The following is an 18,622-nucleotide window of genomic DNA, read 5'->3' as shown; positions in this document are numbered from 1 at the left end:
CGGAGCACGGTTTCAAGTGAGAAGGTTATTTTTGTGGTGCAGGCACCTCTGCATCGCCGCACTCATGGAGACCTAGTTAACAGCCGTAACATTTTATTTTTTCAGTGGCCTGATTGTTTTATAATTCTGTACCATAAACCTATTCAAGTTTTTACAAGCCTATGGTACTGACACTACTGGATGTCGGAATTATCTTGGAGAGACGCGGTAAGTCTTTAACTATGTTATTTTTAGCTGCTAAAATAGCGCACCTTAACTACAACTTACTAAGATAAGCTTTATCTCGCATGTACAGTATTGTGAGGTGCCGCCTCGGTAAAAGTAAGCCACTTCTATGTGAAATTAGCCTACCTGCGGTCTTGCATTAGTCTACTGTTATATTCCTAAAACATGACCGCTGGTTCATGAATTAGGTTGACGAAGTATTGTGCATTTATTAATGTTACCTCTGATGTAAAAGACTGGGATAGGCTACACGAGCAGGTTACACAGGAACTGTAAATGCGTCATTAAATGACGCATACACCTACATTTGTTTTCTCATTCCTTTGAAATTATCAAAAAAATAAAACAATATATTTGCATTGCGGTTTTTACAAGCAATGTCACATAGAGATTCGCATAAACCCATAGAACTGCATCTAAATCAACGTAAAAGAAGACAAGGAAAAACTCCCAGGCAAACTTAGAGGACAAAAAGGAAGGATCCTTGTGAGGAGCAATTCAGTGTGGGATCCCCTCTTCCAAAGACGTTTGGTGATAGAGAGGTGCAGACCATAGGCTGAACATGCAATGAGAATAGAGATAACAGTAAAAATGCCCAAGTGAATGGATGATGAAACACATATATTCAGAGTTATGAATGAGAGCATTTGCAGTGCTCTTTGGTGTGTGTCAGTGTGTGCAGTGGTCAGCTACTGTGCTGGGAAGTACAGGATCAGTAGAAAGCCACAGGATGGTCAAGTAGGCATGTGGTCCATCAGAGAGCATTAGAGACCAAAATGTGCCTTGTTGTCTAGGTCCATAAGGCATTGTAGGATGTCCAGGACCACAGATTGTGGAGAAAGAGTCTACAATGTTTTGTAACCCCAAAACAATAAATGACATTGTGCTGTTTTTGGCGTAAAATATCATTAGACTAAACACAACCTTTCCTCCTCTGGCCCCAAAAAAAGCTCTACCATTTCTATTTAAGGTGTGTTTTTTTCCTTCTCAAAATGATTAGCTGGGTTATGTTTATCTCAGGAGGAAGGAATGTGAAATGTCATCCAGAAACATCTCAGATCCAGATCTTGTACTAATCACTTTCAGTACAGGCTCGTGAAAGGAAAGTCGGTCAGGTTCGGGGAGGGTTTAACACCTGACATCTTTCAACCAGACCATGTTTCAACAGCCCTGGTGGAGTGAAATTCCCACCAACAAGTACCGATGTGAATCCTCCCATCATGCCCGTGTCTATCCCTGCCCTCCTGTGTGACAGGAGTTTGAATAGTGACAGTGCTGGCATTGTTTAAAAAGTGCTCAGTCGCAGTGAACGGTAGTGCATAGTGAACAATGTCCTCCTTAGACCTCTGACTGTGCTCTTTGTGTGAGCTCTCAATGGATACTCGAGCCCAAAATGTTGTGGCAGTATGTTCCATGTATGACGTAACAAACAAGGAAGATTTTCAAGGGCTTCATCCAGCATTAGGGTATAGATTATGGTCGTTAAAGTCGGCAGCCATAGATGCAGGTCAGATAGTCTCATATCTGGAAATTAGGTCACATATGGTGCACCAAAACAAAATGACTATGTAAGTACTCTGACATACTCTTTGTCTTATGTTAATGTTTTTTTAATACACAAAAACATCTAAAGACCTTAAAAAACAAATATATTATATGATGTATATTATACATCAGAACTATCCTGTATCTGGGTGAATGTGTGGATGAACGTGCTGTTCCTTGGTATCAGTAAACTAACTGGAGGACTGTTTTCGGGAGGAAACTGAGGCATGTTATACGACTTTCATGTGAGGACTCCCATTCTCTGATAATTGAATGAATAAAATGCGATGAACCTAGCCGTTACGCCTCAACTAAACAATATGACCCATGCCTGTGGTATCCAGATCTGGGTTGACGACCTTGGTGGTCTGTCTGTTCCTCTAGACCGTTGCACTCGACCAGTGGTCTCCCCTCATGTCTAAAGCTCTTTCAAAACAACCAATTAATGTCATGTGACCAGTTTGTTTAAGCCAGGGGCTGGAGAGGTCTGGGCTGGGGTTGTTGTGGTGAAAGATGAAGCAATGAACCATCAAAACCACCTCTTTAGGGGAGGAGAGTGCATGGAGAGTTTTAAAGGTATGTGTGTGTGTGTGTGTGTGTGTGTGTGTCCACGTGCATCCACATGCCCATGATTGTGTGTGTGCGTGCATGTGTGTGATTGTGTGTACATGTGCGGATGATGGAGTGTGTGTGTGCATGATTGTGTGCGTGTGTTTGCGCTTGCATGATTGTGTATGTGTGATGAGGAGAGGAATGTTTAAAGACTAAATCTTTCATCCATTAGTAACCTGCTGATGTCAGGTGTTGAGGCTACTATGGACTGCTAATAAGACTGATCTGTCAGCTCAGACTAACAAAAAGTGTTTTGTGGAGGCATGTGGACACATTTTTGGCTGTGTAGAAGTAGCCTAATGTAGAAGTCCACGAACACTGTCAGGGTTCAGACGAGCCGCTTAGATGCTGCTGCCTCTGTCCTGCCCTTTCAAATGAAAGAGACGGAATGTGCGCTTCAGACCGTAACAAAGTGTTCAAAGTGTTCACGTCCACAGGCCAGGTCCACAATGGTGGCCCTGAGAGAGGCTCCCAGGCTCCGGCCAAATGGAGGAGAGGGCAGCCAGGAGAGGAGGCCGGACCCAGCGCTCCCTGTGTTCCACAGCGACTCCTTATCTCCACAGACCAGCGATTCATCTCTCTCTCTCTTTCACTCCCTTCGTGTCGCTCTGTGTCCTGCTCTGTGTGTGTCTCTCTCTCTCTCTCTCTCTCTCTCTCTCTCTCTCTCTCTCTCTGTCTTGCTCTCTCTCTCTCTGTCTTGCTCTCTCTCTGTCTTGCTCTCTCTCTCTCTGTCTTGCTCTCTCTCTCTGTCTCTCTCTGTCTTGCTCTCTCTCTCTCTCTCTGTCTGTCTTGGTCTCTGACCCTCACCCCCCCCCTTCCCTTTTTCCCCCCTTATTTCTGTTGTTCAACAATGTATATCAGTCCTATTGTGAGAGGCATCTGTCTACACCCAGAAGTTGGTTGGACCAGCTCCTCCTGCTCAGCACAGCTGGCATCACATTACATCATATGGGCACCTTTTGTGGTTGAATACAGTTAGGCGACCATTGTTTCCATTCACGCCGAGGTGAGGGTTGGTTTTTCTGAGCGCTGTCAGATAAGAGGCGTTGGCCTTTTGTTACTTTTTGAGAGATCTTGCTCACAGTGAAGGACCATCCCACTTTGTATTGAAGCGAAATCTCTCTTAGGTGCCTGTGTAAGTGTTCAGCGGCCCCTCCCTCTCCCCTCTCTTTCTCTTCTTCTCTCTCTCTCTCGTTCTTCCTCTCCCTCTCTCTCGTTCTTTCTCTCTCTAGCGCTTTATCTCATAGTTGTAACCAAAGAAGTATGAGTTCATGTCTGTGGCATGCGAGCCAGGCCCTCTTGTGTTTTCCAGGTGCTGCTGCTCAGCCCAGCCCAGTCATGCCCCTAGGTCATGGCTCTCTTGAGTCCTGATGGAGGCTAATCTGGCTCCCTCAGACCTGATGCCTGTCACCGCTCCTCACGCCGCCGAGCTAAAGCTGCCCCAAAGCTGTTTATATCAGGCTAACCCCCTCCGGTGTCCTCCTCCAAATGTCCTTTCCTAATTCACACTTTCACAGTCCCGACGTCTCCCCCTCCCTGCTCTGTCCACGCCTCACATGGCTGGTCCACATGATCTCCTCAAAGACGTTTCAGGAGCGGGAGCGTATCTCATTCACGTCTGGTGGAGTAGTAAAATGTGGGGATTGAACTCGCTTTGTGACCATGTCACCCTCCAGCAAAGTGTGTGATTTCAGTTCAGCGGATCAGGATTCACACTACTCAGGGGAAGAGCGTATTTTCCCACACTGCACTGCCAACAACAATAGACTGTGTGATTATTTTATGTCCTGTCCCCAAATGATTCGATGGAAATATGGATTTATTTTTCTTTTAGCTCAACTCATTAAACTCTTGGATGTATTTGATGTGGTTAAATTGCTTTCTCAGAAAGGCTAATCAAACCGGTCTCTGGGCTGTGAAGATTTTCGAGTACGTCACCAGTGTTAGCTTCTCCTTCAGACACAACTAAGCTTTTGATCTAATTTCATCTCAAAGCATGATTTTAAATATTAATAGTAAATTAGGAAATAACTATTCCTTCTGTAATTCTCAAGTGATGGCAATTGGATGATCTGAGAGGCCTGTATGGTGACATGTCCTTTACTCCTTTGTCAGCAGTTGGAGGTGAGCAGTCTGGATGGACGGTCCTCTGACCTCACAGAGACGTCTCCCAGCCGTCAAGCGTATCCGCCCGACATTCCTTCCACTCTGAAGATCTCTCACAGAGGAGTAGGTTCTCGTGGACTTCCTTCAGAATAACAACCGACCTCCGGGAACGTAGCTCCAGAGGAAGGTGCTTGCAGCAGTGCGGTCCTCCAGTCCAGTTATTGAAGCTCTGTGTGAGAGGAGCCCTCCTGAGCCTCCTCTCCCAGCCACGCCCCTCACATTGTTGCCAGGGCTGAATCTCTGCTGCCCAGGGAGGGGTCCCGACATGTCCACCAAGGCCCCCATCTACCTGAAGCGGCGGAGCAGGAAGGGGAAGAAGGAGAAGCTGCGGGACATCCTGTCCTCGGACATGATCAGTCCTCCGCTGGGGGACTTCCGCCACACCATCCACATCGGCAGCGGCGGCGGCGAGGACGACCTCTTCGGGGACCTGTCCTTCCTGCAGGGGAAGTTCCACCTGCTCCCGGGCCAGCAGGGCCACAGCCTGTCCCAGCGCTCCAGCATGTATGGAGAGCCCTTCCAGTTCAGCCGCACGGCCAGCGTCAGCGGACACTTGCCCTCCTCGGAGAGCTCCCCCTTGCTGAAGAACGCCTTCTCTCTGCCCGTCATCGGGGGCGTGCAGGCCATCACTCTGCCCCTCACCTCCGCACCCCCCCCTGCCCCCCAGTCGCCTCAGAGTGCAGCCCCTCCGCCCAAACCCCCCAGACTGCACCTGGACGACAGGGCCCTCCCCCTTGGCCAGGGTCCCTCCTCACCGTCAACCCAGTCGCCCTGCAGCACGGCCAGGTTCAGCCCGCCCCTGCCCAGGGTCTCCTCGGTGGATGACGTGTGCATCCAGGACCCCTATGTGGAGGACGACAGCCAGGAGCACTCCTACATGTCCCATGCTGGCTCCCTGCTCTCCCTGCACCTCGACCTGGGCCCCTCCATCCTTGACGATGTCCTGCAGATCATGGACAGCCACCGTCTGAACGGGCTCAACAGCACCTGTCTGCAGGGGGGCCTGCAGGGGATCTACACCTGACGACATCCACCCTCCTCCTCCCTGCCTGCACCCCCCTCTGCTCACTGTCTGCTTCCAGTCCTTCTTAGTGTAGATGAGACAAGGGACTGTGAAGTCAGACACCCTTGCAGGATCACAAGGCTGGGTAATAGAGCACTCATATTAAGTGCATTCACCTGGCACTTTGCTTTAGTTACTGTTAGTGTTTAAGCGATGCTAAATATCTTCTACACTTTTCCCTCATGTGAAATGTCTTCGGTAAACACATGACTCAGACTGAGCTGACACGGTTGCAGTACAGTATGTCCTTTCTCCCGTTCCTCACAGACAACTACGAAGAGTGCACTGCGGGTCAGAAACGTTAGCAAGCATGTGTCTTTTTTACTGCGTGTAAAGACGCTACACAGCTCCTAACCTCCCTGTCTGCACCCTGGCAACACAGAGGCCTGTGCTGCATCACACAGCTCGCTCAGCTCTGTCGGGACCCATTTTCGAAGCTCTGCTTGGTTCTGTTGGTGCTATTGTTCTCAAAGACAGGGGGATGGGGGAAAAAAGGAACTGTACAAAAAGGGGATTCTCCGCAGGGACCAGAGTGTGAGAAGAGGTGACCTCCTTGAGTCTGTGACACAATTCTCCTGCTTTTCTTTTTAAACCCAGTGACCGATGAAACCATGTGTTTATGTGGAGTTGGATGTTGAATTGAGGGCCAGGTTGAAAACGAGTTTGAAAGTTCAATAACAGTTTCTGGCCCACTGAGGCTTGAAATAATGGATATAATAAGATGTGCAGTAGCTACATTACCCTTTACTGAAAATTGTTTATAATGAGATTCTCATTACAACTGCAAACCCCTGTAGGATTCTATGCACTGTCTCTATTACGTTAAGTAACCAAAAATCACCATCTGTTTTGGGGAAATCTAAACTGGTTATAGCTTTTGTAGAGATATGTATGATGGAACTGTACAGTATGCAGTACAGTATTTTTGATATTACATGGGCAATGCAAGAATACTACAGTATTCTGAACAGCTTCATGGGTTTGTTTTTCCTCAATTATTACTGGTAGGTATGATGGTATGATTATAATATAGCAATTATCTTTTTATTTTATTTTAAGGCTCTCTGATTCACTTTAAGGTAGTATATGGCATACTTTTGAATTGGTGATGATGGTTTAGTAACCATTGAAGTCCACCATGCTATTAGAAAGGGGCCCATAGCACATGTAACTAATAGGCTTTTATTCTGGATAGTACTGATACAGTAACAATGATAACATCACACATTTAGCATGCACTTGGAGGACAAAGTTGTTGACATTTAAAATGTACCGAACAAAAGCACTAGAAATCTATTTTTTTTGTCTGTGTCTCACACAGAAATGTCAACTTGCAATAAACCTGCTGTAATTACATGCTTTTTATGATGAACAACTGTATAGCACCACTGTTATCAGATCAGTCTTTTGTTGTAAATGTTGATGTCCTCTTTGGGATATACACTTGTCAGATACAATTTCACTACTGAGTTGAGCTAGATATGAAATAAGTAAGAGTCTGGCCCAGTGCTATCGTCCTTTTGCATGCTCATGAATCGTAAATCCATCCTCTGAAAAAAGCTCCTGGGTTCTTGACTTGTGAGTCTGTGCAGAGCGGGGGGCTTTATCACTGGCAGCATATCAGACACACACAGTACTCCTCAGCCCAGAGAGGATGAGCTAGCCTGAGATGAACTGTCCATCTGCGGCCTGCTCCAGATAACTGGGACCGTCAGACGGCGTCCTGGCTGGTGTTGTGTAACAGTACAGCGTCAGTACAGTGGCGTGCTACTGACAGCTCTTTGAGACACCATGCTCCAGCCAGGACACTCAGCAACTGTTGCGAATCAGCTGTGTGGAGAGTACTGGTGTTTACGCTGTTTTAACCTACCTATCACCTCCTGAATGCTTCTCATCAGTCACTGCAACTGCTAGTACAGATAGTTTGATTGATACAGATGATTTATATGCTGTATTGACTTTGTTCTTCCTTTTTTAAGCTGTGATATGTATGGTTTTTAGGATGAAACAAGTTCTGGCATGTTTCAGAATAATCATATCTAGCCTCTTATATCAGACTGACCTCCTTGTTTGTGCTGTGTAGGTCTCTATCATAGTGTACTTTACTTCTTCAAGGCATCAGGCCTTTGTAAATATTTTAATCACCAGACATTATGCTCCATGCAGTGAACAGCATCCACCTACCTTATCAAGGTTCTCAATGTTATCCATCACAAAACCATTACGGATCATTCCTTTTAGTTAAGCACTGTTCAGAGTATGATCAGAAATTCTTATGTCGCTGCTATCAACAATTAAAATAACTGTCTATTTGAATCAATAAACTCATTGAAAATTGTAAAAAAAAAAAAGAAAATGTGTTATGTATTTCTAATGTGAGAAGATGGGCCTATCTTTGTGTGCGTGTGTGTGCGTGCGTGTGTGTGCGTGTGTGTACTCTTGTTTACCCATCTACTTTCTGAACAGCCCTGGGAATCGCTCCAACTGGCTTTATTAACACTGGGCCCTCAACACACAGCCCGTGACCCTGAGAGCAGAGGCGGCCTGGGAACACTACAGAGAGGGGCCACAGTGGGGGCGGGCTCAAGAGGGAGGAGAGAAGGGCCCTTTCTAACAAATGCACAGGATGAGAAGAGGCAGGAAAGCTGTCGCAATTTTGTTTAAGTGGTGTGGGCCTATTCCTGCTAGTCAGAACAAATAGTTGTCTTCACTGAGGCCTGTCGGAAGCAGGTGACCGCCTTAGCTACAAAGGTAATCTGATGGCCATGTGACCTGATAACTGTCTTCAATTATACATCCACTGTCTTGCACCATCTGGACCTACCTATATATCTCCTGTTAAGAGTTAAATTATGTTACACGGTCAACTTACATTGCCATTGTTAGTTTTGGGAAAAGTTAGATAGTAGCAATTGATAAACACTACAGACAGTGTTGCAAGGGTGGCGTGGCTCGTAGACGGGAAAATCGGAATGTTTTGATGTAGCTAACTAGCTGAACGGCAGAATAAAACTCCCGTATGGTAATGTAAAAGCTTCTGCAGAGCATGCTGGTGTGGTGGCGCAGTGTTGTGCATTCTGGGACTTCACTAAGATAGCAAGCAAATATTAGGGCTGCTAAACGAATCCCCGTTTATTATACTTATAGGCAGATATCGCCATGTTTTCCATCGTGTAGTTGAGTTTTACAAAAAAGGAGTACTTGGCTATGTATCCCGTTATATTTTCTTAGGGAGTAAGTGGTTCCATAGTGTAGCGGTTATCACGTCTGCTTTACACGCAGAAGGTCCTGGGTTCGAGCCCCAGTGGAACCATGGTGTCTTTTGTTTCAGAATGTTCTGATACAAGTAATGTATTTGTGTCTGGCTACCATTACGCCCGATCGTACCTACAGTATTGTATCTGGCTACCACTTCTCCCGATCGTACCCACACAATAATGTATAAGGCACTGATGCTGCCAGATTACGTCATCAACCGTATGTCTCCCCCTGCTGTTGCCTTTACTTGCGTCTTACTGAATAAAAACTGTCCGTTAGTTTACTAAGATCAGTTGTTTGTATTTAGTTAACGTAAGCTAACATGGTGAGAGGATGCCAACGTCGGTTATCATTGTTACACCTTGTACGAAACATTAGAATCCATCAAAAGTGGAGATGCCGGGGATTGAACCCGGGGCCTCATACATGCGAAGCATGCGCTCTACCACTGAGCTACATCCCCACGTGGTATGCTGTTGCTGTCAATAAAGCTTTATAAACAATTACCAAATGGCTGTAAAAAAATACGGAATGTGTTCGGAATTGTGTTTGCCGTCCAGTGAGAAAGTTTCTCAGAGCAAATTTTTTTTTTACAGGTCCCTTCAGAATCAGAATTTGGTTTATGGTCGCTCTCTTTCTTTCGGGCCGAACAGGGAAGCATGCCGGAGTACACGTGTGAAATAAATAGGTAAATCTTGTATTAACTGGTTAAAAACATGTATGTAGAAAGGTTCAAATTATACCTGGTCATCTTTTAACTGGATTATGTATTTGATATTTACTTTGGATGGATGTCTATGGATTCACGTGTAGCGGCTAACGCCAGTCCATGTGTTAGCCAAACAGTGACAAGTGTATGAAGTTGTGCTCCCTGGTGAAACCCATTGTTCACAGTCTGTACTCAGGGAAATGTAAGTTTTTTTTTGTCAAACTGTACATTTAACCCTTGTGTAATCTTCGCGTCATTCTGACCCATCAGTCATTGTGACCCACCATCGTATTGCAACAACTTTACTGCATACAAAAACAAAGTGAAGCATTTTCTTTTAACTGTTGGGCTGTCGCAGACCCCCACATTGCGAAGGTTAAAAGAAAAGTATTTTTATTTGTTTTTGTATTGGGTAAAATTGGGTAAACACAACGATGGTTCGTTATGAACCTTTGGGTCATGTGGCCCGAAGGCAGCACAAGGTTTAAGAATCAGACAGATGTTATTGTGACTGTATATTTATATTGTTTTATTTTGTTTTCTAAGTCAGTGTCCTCTGATGCACCCTCGATAAAAGGGGCGGATCAAGAACACTTCCGGGTAATTTTGGTGTTCTCTGTGACTTGTGTTCTTTGGATTGGGACCGTACTTGGCAATGAAATATGACTAAAAGAGTTGGCTATAACACAAGAACAGAGAAAAACATGGATTGTGTCCATTGTGTCCTGTGTGGGTCGAAGTTCTAGCCTGGTCCTAACCAGACCCTCGTACATTTCATTTGTACAGAGGGTCTGGGCTCGCTCCATTGACAAGCGTTAACTTCCTTGAAGGTGGGTACTCTGATGAAGTTTAAAACTATTGGATCTGCCCAGAGCCACTCTGATCTGCCATAACCATAGCGTTCGCCTTAGCCAACTCCTTCACCACTACTGTAACAGAGCTAGAGCTGCCATAGCTGGAAAATCAAACTTTTCCCGAACCCCATGAGGAGGAGGTCCACAACATCATGGCCACCAACAAAACTTAGCAAAGATTGTTCTTGCTCCGGCTTTAACTTTTGGATATTCGGCAGCGACTCTGACGCCATTACTGAACTACAACTCAAACTAGCGAACAACGTCATCATTCTCAGCCACTCCCTCTGTTCGCTGATTGGACCTACAAAAATGTTGTTTCTGAAATCCGACTAATACACCGAAATCCCAGACCTAGTACAGAAGCAAAATCAAAATTGAGCAGAAGTACGTAAGGAGGGCAGAGCCAGGCTATCGAAGTTCAGCAGGTTACATAGGTTTACACAAACACGGAATTTACTGTGGCAGGAATAAATAAAAAATAAAAAAGTACACTTAACTAATTCTAAGAACTAAACAATCAAAAAATTAATATTTAACTGATAGTTCGCTTTTAGTAGTCTTCTACAGTTTTACGTCACGTGAAATGTGACTGCCCATCCGCCTCTGTTCGGACTTGCGTTCGGAATGTTTGGGACTTGTTCGGAAATGGTCGGACTTATTCGGAAATGGTAGGACTTGTGCGGAATGTGTATTCATCATACACTAAAATGTATTTCGCAATGCTTTCAGGCCTGATACTTCTTACTATAATTATGGTAGTGACGACGCCAGCTGCGATGGCCGAGTGGTTAAGGCGTTGGACTTGAAATCCAATGGGGTCTCCCCGCGCAGGTTCGAACCCTGCTCGCAGCGATTGGATAATTTATTTTTTATTTGGGGAATTCTACTTGGAAGCAAGTCAGTGTATATTGAATCAACATTTATTATGTCTGCGTCTGCATTGTTTCCACCTTAAAGGAGAACCTTGTTAAGAGAACCTTGTTGTAGCAGGCATACACTTAAATAATAGGTTAATATGAACACAACTGTCAATACTCTTGCTTTTACTGCTGTGGACAAATTGGATTGCTGATAATCATCTGTATATTGACATTTATATAATATAGAGAATGAAGAGGACTGTGATTAAACAAGTCAATGTGCAGTATTCCGACTGTGTGTGAGTCTGTGGCATGACAGTCATCCCCTATGACTGGCTTTCATCTCAGAAACACAATGTCACCCTCTCCCAGCAACATGCATCATTCTCTCTTCCCTATCTTTGTCTCCCTCCATCTGTGTCCCTGAGATTCTCCCTCCTTTCATTCTTTGCTTCTCTCTCTTGCCTTCTGCCTCTTTCCTGACAGGGATGTATTACCATGCCAGTTCAGTCCATATGGCCTATTTTCTCTCTAACCACATCGCTCTGGCCGCCGAGCTGTCTATCCACTTCTCTCTATCTACCTCCCTCTCTCCATCTCTCCTCTGTCTCCACCTGCCTCTCAAGGGAGGAAGAGGGAGAGAAAGACAGACATAGTTAAAAACCTTGTGGGAAGAGATAGGATAAACCTTGATAGCTGGATCATTTCATATCAAAAACACGTGGTCTCTAAATAATTACTGACCGAAGGCCAGAAATAGATTTAAAATGGTCTAGCAGTAATGATAGTAACATTTTGACAGCAGTGCCAAGACACTTTTTGCTTTGTCAGGATGGGGTGTTTCAGAGTCAGTGAAGAGATGTGGAGCCACAGAGAGACAACACCCACCCACCCTCCCTCCCTTCCTCTCGCTCTCACTCACTATTGCTTGCTCGCACTCGCTCACCTCAGTATAGAGGCTGTGCACTGAAGTGAGAGGGAGAGACTAGGCAGGTGTAAACCTTGCAGAAAGGCAGAGAGTGAGAGATAGATTGTAGGTGTAAATAAAAGAGAACAGGGGGAGGGAGAGAGGGATCGAGAGAGAGAGAGAGAGAGGCAAAAAGCGAGGGCATGGTAAAATAAAAGCCTAAAGGGCTGACTGAGAGAAATGTATATATAGATAGATGAGGAGATATAAGAAGAGGGAGCGCTGAAGAGGCAGAAGAGCGAGAAAGAGAGAGAGAGGGAGCTGGAGAGACTGTTTTAAGAGGTGCACTGTCGGGGCTAAGGGCGATCCCAGACAGAATCAGACCGAGAGACAAAGAAGAGAAGAGAGACGTGGACACCATGCTGAGGAGGAAGAGGAGCGTGTCGTTCGGGGGGTTTGGGTGGTAAGTGTGTGTGTGTGTGTGTCAGTGGTTATTGCGCCCGTAGTAACTGTTTGTATTTGCATGTGGGCTGTGGTGAGTTTTTCTATCCAGGAGGACATTGATGTGGTGAGTGAAATGTGTTCCTTGTTTTGCTCGTGTGAGAGCGTGGTTTTGGATTGGCTGAGTGCTCTCCCATCCTGGGAGGGTGGTGCGTGTGTCTGGAGGCCATCTGCAGGAGAGATCACCTACATGACAAACTCAAGAACCTAGGTGTATTCAAGTAGAAGACTTGATAAGGGTTATTGTTTTTTCCTAAACATTCTGTCATCTTTGTATTAGTTTGTAAAACCCTAACATACCCTACCCTACCGCACTTTACTCTAACCTACCCTACCTACCTTACAGTACCTTACTTTAACCTAACCAACCCCCTACCTACCTTACCCCTACCCCAACCCTGCCCTGTATGTACGTGTGTTATACAACCTCAACTAACATTCAGATTCTACACAGAATCCCTCCATGATCCCCCCCCCCCCCTCTCTTTCTGAGCTGTAACTCACTGAATCGCAGATCTGTCAGGTCTAAAATGTGCCTTGAATACACAAGTCTGTGTGTGTGTGTGTGTGTGTGTGTGAGAAAGAGATTGTAAGTCAATCATTCACTTTCTCATACTGATGTTTTTGTACCCCCCTCCCTTCCATCTCCACTAGAACACCCAGAGCATAGAGGTAATGGAGAGACATCATTTAGCTATGCAGGAGGAGACTATAGGGGAGATGGAAGCAGAGATGCATATTAGCATTTCCCCCTCCCTCTCCTCCCAGGGAGCTGAGCCTTTCATGTCTGTCTTTACCTTCCTCCTCTCATCCCCCCATTCAGAACATCCTTCCACCTTCTGCACCTTTGTGTGTGTCTGCCTTTATTCTGCGGGTGAAGCTGTGTGTGATTAACTGTGTGTGTGTGTGTGGTGCACGTGTGTGTGGGAGAGAGAGAGAGAGCCACACAGCTTGAGTTGAGTAAAGCCCTAGGTTGAGCAGCACTAAATGCTTTATTTATGACCAGCGGGAATAGATGTTTCCCAGGCTCATCATATGAGGCTTTTAACGTTTACTGCTCCTTCCACCTCTCTCCCTCCTTCCACCTCGTTCCCTCCTTCCACCTCTCTCCCTCCTTCCACCTCGCTCCCTCCTTCCACCTCTCTCCCTCCTTTTACATCTCTCCCTCCTTCCACCTCTCTCCCTCCTTCCACCTCGCTCCCTCCTTCCACCTCTCTCCCTCCTTCCACCTCTCCCTCCTTCTACCTCTCTCCCTCCTTCCACCTCTCTCCCTCCTTCTACCTCTCTCCCTCCTTCCACCTCTCTCCCTCCTTCCACCTCTCTCCCTCTCTTTGCTCCTCTACATCTCTCTCCCCTGAAAACTCCCTCTCCCCCCCCCCTGCATCTGTTCCTCTCTCTGCACCTCTCTCTTCCTCTTTACTGTGTTCCCCTCCTCTCTGCGTCTGCATGATTGTGATTCGCTTTCTAACACGTCACATATCCTGGCTGGTAGGCCCCCAGCCACCTTCCCATGTCAACGGTTCTGGTCTGTGGTGCCCATCCGCCCCTCTCCCCGTGAAATAGCTGGGAAAATAGAACACTCACAAACAGTTACACCTGTGATGGAAAATGATTGTTCACTCCAGGTTACTTATAGTGTAGAAAAGGTTTTGTTCCTGTGTCTGTGTGCGCGAGTTTGTGTGTGAAACCAGTTTATTCTTAACAGACAAGCAAATGGAAAATATGCAGGAACATGTACCACTAGGTTACTGATCACAATCTTTCTTCACTGTGTGTGTGTGTGCGTGCGCGCGCGTGCGTGCGTGTGTGTGTGAGAAAGACCAAACGGGAGCTATGTGGTTGGCTTCTCTGGGAGGGGTTGTGACACAGGAAGGGTGTGTGTGTGTATCTGTGTGAGAGAGGGAGAGAAAGAGAGAGAGTCATAAAGAGAAAAAACCTAAAGTCTATAGAACCTGTGTTGATGTGAAACGCTCACAACAGCAGAGCTATGAAGAAAGCCCTGGTCACACCATGTACATGCCGGAGCCATAGAGACCCTGATAAATAGGAGAGGCAGAGGCGTGTGGCCCTCGCCCAGCCTGCGTCAGCACACACTTTATACCACCCTCAAGAGATGAACAGGAGGACGGTTGGGAGCGATGTGACACATAAAGCAGGAGATTAACAGTTTCATTCCTTTCAAACCATGGCGATGAACTGTGTGTGTGTGTGTGTGTGCTGCTGGTGAAGTGTTTGCGTGCGTGCGTGTGTCTTATGCGTGCATGCGTATCACTTACTGATGTGTGTGTGTGAGCGTGTGTCTGTGTTGAGAGGACGAAGTCAGGAAGACTGAAATGATGTCTCCCCCAGTGGTCATAGATTGTAAACGAGTTGTAAACATCTTTCTCTGTCTCTCTCTGCAGGATTGACAAGAGCACTGTCAGTGCCCTCAGAGCACGGTGAGTTTGAACTTTACACACACTCACACAGTAAGAAAAACCTGGACTGTCATGGTGTCCGCTTGCAAACCCTGTGGATAGCAGCCTATCACTGTCCAGAAAATGAGCAGTATGTGTGTGTGTGTGGTGTGTGTTTTATTTGTCTGAAACCTTTGTGACAGTGACAGTGTGTGAGATTCCTTTTGGGTAGGTGACCTCTCCCTCTGTCACTGTGGGCGGAATGAGCCATGGTATTTTAATCTCTGTCTGACCCCCCCTTGTAATGTCCAAAGCCCCCAGCCCTACTGTCTCTGCTTGTCACTCAACACCCCCTCACCCCTCACCCCCAACCTGTCCTCCAAGAAACATTCACAGCCTGTCACTCACTTGATTAGACTCGTCAGACACAACTTTGTCCATGAACAGAAAGGTTTGATGACTGTTGTGTTTTTCTGCTTGGTGTGGCACGGGGCCTGTGGGTTTGGACTCGCATTCCAGGGTTGTGTTCCTGAAGAAGCTTGCCTGTGATGATGGAGGGCGTAGTTTGTTCCCCCCGTGATGATGGAGGGCGTAGTTTGTTCCCCCCGTGATGATGGAGGGCGTAGTTTGTTCCCCCCGTGATGATGGAGGGCGTAGTTTGTTCCCCCCGTGATGATGGAGGGCGTAGTTTGTTCCCCCCGTGATGATGGAGGGCGTAGTTTGTTCCCCCCGTGATGATGGAGGGCGTAGTTTGTTCCCCCCGTGATGATGGAGGGCGTAGTTTGTTCCCCCCGTGATGATGGAGGGCGTAGTTTGTTCCCCCCGTGATGATGGAGGGCGTAGTTTGTTCCCCCCGTGATGATGGAGGGCGTAGTTTGTTCCCCCCGTGATGATGGAGGGCGTAGTTTGTTCCCCCCGTGATGATGGAGGGCGTAGTTTGTTCCCCCCGTGATGATGGAGGGCGTAGTTTGTTCCCCCCGTGATGATGGAGGGCGTAGTTTGTTCCCCCCGTGATGATGGAGGGCGTAGTGTGACCGGGGCACCCAGTGTGAGGCACAGGTGCTCCTCTTACTAAACTGCTGAGAAGTCTGGCGTTGGAAGACGGGTTGTTTTTAGTTGTTGTTATTTTTTGTGTATCAGTGTTTGTCTGCGTGTGTGTGTGTGTGTGTGTGTGTGTGTGTGTGTGTGTGTGCGTGTGTGTGTGTGTGTGTGTGTGAGTGTGTGACCAGCTTCGGGGTCAGTTCTATTTTAACTGAATGGTTCTGCGATTTCTCCATGGGGGGGAATTGAATTCCTTTCTCAAGGGCCTGGAAATTGATTGATTGAGATGTTGAGACAAGTTCTATGTTGTGTGGGTGAGGCAAGGCCATGGACCATGAGACCGAAGGACATGCCAACTAGAATGAGGATCATTAACTGTGCATGTTCACATAGCATGTTTGTTTACGCCAGATTATATGTGAATCACCATGTCATTGAGCACAGTGTATGTGACAAAGAGAGAGAGGTTTGTGTGTGCTTTGTACCATCACAGATTTTCGGTTCAATCTATTTGTATATCAGAAATTATTTATGCTTATTTCATGTTTGTATGTTTTATGAATGAGTACTTACTGTCCAGTTTACACAGTAAATAGTCATTCCCATATTTAGAGCCCAGTCACACAGTCCTAGCCCCATCTCTCTCTTTCTCTCTCTCTTTCTCTCTACCCTCCCCCTCTCCCTGTGCCCCTATTAACTCTCATTCCTGGTCTCACTCTCTCTCCTGCTCCCCCTCTCTCCTGCTCCTCTCTCTCCTGCTCCTCTCTCTCTTCTTCTTGCTCGCTATTTCACACTACAGAGCGCTGCGCCCTTTCTTCCCCCCTGCCCTAAGGCCAGGATTACTGTCGTTTAATCAAGGACCAGACTGTGTGTGACAGAGAGAGAGAAAGAGAGAGAGAAAGAGAGAGCGAGTCAGTGTGTTGTGCTAGTGTCTGTTTCATTCTTCTCTCATCTATGTAAGAGCTTGCTACTGAATTACCAGCGGTTAAATTGCCTCCATGCCTCACAACCAATGGTAAGTCTTGTCTCCTTAAGTATGTGTGTGTATGTGTGGCTGTGCATTTGTACGTGTGTGTGGAGGGGGTGGGGGTGGTCTTGATGTTTTTAGCTGGGTTTTGATATTTTGAGTGAGCAGTAAATAGAGACACAGGCACGCAGTCCAGATTAAATAGAGAGAAACAGATTTGTCATCTAATTATCATCAGTGTCATAAGATTGTTCTGTTGGGGTAGTGTCTGCTGGTGACTGGCTTGGTTTGAGCTGTGCTTCTGTTTCTTCAAGGAATGGGAGATGTCTTCTTTGTTGCATATCCAGCGTGTCACCAGCGTGCAACCGTGGAAAAGCTGCTCTTGTCTTGTGTGTTTTAAGCCTGTTACGTGTCAGCGATGCCTTCAGCAAATGAGTGATGTGCACAGGTCCTGAATGTGCGTGTGAATGCATGTGTGTTTATTCAAGTGTGCGCACACAACTGACTGAAGGGCAGGCACACACACACACACAGCATGCTGCACCTTCTCTCTGAGGGTCGCTGTCTTGTGCCGGAGCCAGCTGGACGGACACTGAAGCGTTAGCGGGTTAGCGCGTTAGCGTGTTAAAATCTTCAAAGATGCCCCGACACCTGCCATTAATGTGTGGTTCCGCACCACTGCTTTGATGTTCCCCTGGATCCAGATCTACATCTCCTCATCTATTTTTCCTCTCTCCTCCACTCTCCCCCTTTCTCTTCCTCTCTCTCTGCTTCTCTCTTTCCCTCTCCTCTCTCTTTCTCCTCCACTCTCCTTCTCTTTCCTCCTCTCGCACCCTTTCTCTTCCTCTCTCTCCTTCTCTCTCTCATAGTTTATTCTCTTTTAAGCATTGAGAGTTTGCTTGTTGCCCCTAGGCTGTCATGACCATGGGGGGTAAAAGGATCACCTGGATCCTGCTCTAAGCCTTCATGCTACAACATAGGTGTCACATATCTTGTGTGTGTGTGTGTGTACGGTATGTGTGTGCGTTGATGGGGGAGTGTGTTTTGTGGTGGTAGTGGGGAGTCTTTGCATTGCTGAACGCAGCCCTGGCTGAGACGTAGACGAGGCTCTGCGACTGGCACTAACATCCCTGAGTGGAGATCAGAGATGGGGAGGGGGGGGAGGGGAGGGGAGGGGAGGGGGAGAGAGGAGGGAAAGAGTGGAGTCAGAGAGTTGAAGAATGGAACGGAGATGAAAGCAGAAGAGACAAGAGGTGGAGTGAAAAGGAGAGGAGGAGGGGAGTAGAGAACAGAGGAGGAGGGGAGGAGGGGAGAGAGGAGGAGGGGAGGAGGAAAGAGGAGGAGGAGGAGAGAGACGGATAGGAGGAGAGGAGGAGCGAAAATGCAGCAAGTAAACCCCGAGCAGCGCGGTGATGAGTTGCCCTGTGTTGTTGTGAAGCGCTGTGAGACCAGCTGACCAGTCAGCTTTGGGGCACAGCCATGCGTGAAACTGGTCCCTGTTAACAAAGAGCCTGA

At 46.8% G+C, this 18,622-nt stretch overlaps 1 protein-coding gene and 3 non-coding genes across 5 annotated transcripts; 3 read left to right on the top strand and 1 right to left on the bottom strand.

The window, feature by feature from the left end:
• cdc42ep2 (CDC42 effector protein (Rho GTPase binding) 2) lies at nt 1-7,944 on the top strand. Of its 2 annotated transcripts, none has more exons than XM_067257798.1 (2): nt 1-207; nt 4,501-7,944. In XM_067257798.1, the coding sequence occupies exon 2, from the start codon at nt 4,814-4,816 to the stop codon at nt 5,570-5,572; it is 759 nt and encodes a 252-aa protein (XP_067113899.1). In that variant the 5' UTR covers nt 1-207; nt 4,501-4,813; the 3' UTR covers nt 5,573-7,944. The 2 variants fall into 2 exon arrangements, with proteins under 2 accessions (XP_067113899.1, XP_067113898.1); XM_067257797.1 differs by having other exon boundaries at nt 4,498-7,944.
• A 907-nt stretch (nt 7,945-8,851) lies between these two features.
• On the top strand, nt 8,852-8,924 carry trnav-uac (transfer RNA valine (anticodon UAC)). The gene has a single exon. It is a non-coding gene; the product is annotated as a tRNA-Val (tRNA).
• A 336-nt stretch (nt 8,925-9,260) lies between these two features.
• trnaa-cgc (transfer RNA alanine (anticodon CGC)) lies at nt 9,261-9,332 on the bottom strand. The gene has a single exon. It is a non-coding gene; the product is annotated as a tRNA-Ala (tRNA).
• Nucleotides 9,333-11,205: 1,873 nt separating this feature from the next.
• trnas-uga (transfer RNA serine (anticodon UGA)) lies at nt 11,206-11,287 on the top strand. The gene has a single exon. It is a non-coding gene; the product is annotated as a tRNA-Ser (tRNA).
• Nucleotides 11,288-18,622: the final 7,335 nt, after the last annotated feature.

This window comes from Osmerus mordax, chromosome 19, assembly GCF_038355195.1.
Source record: "Osmerus mordax isolate fOsmMor3 chromosome 19, fOsmMor3.pri, whole genome shotgun sequence".
In the NCBI taxonomy this organism is placed as follows: Eukaryota; Metazoa; Chordata; class Actinopteri; order Osmeriformes; family Osmeridae; genus Osmerus; species Osmerus mordax.
Note: the sequence above shows the minus strand (reverse complement) of the source record. Positions and strands in the feature narration are given on the sequence as shown.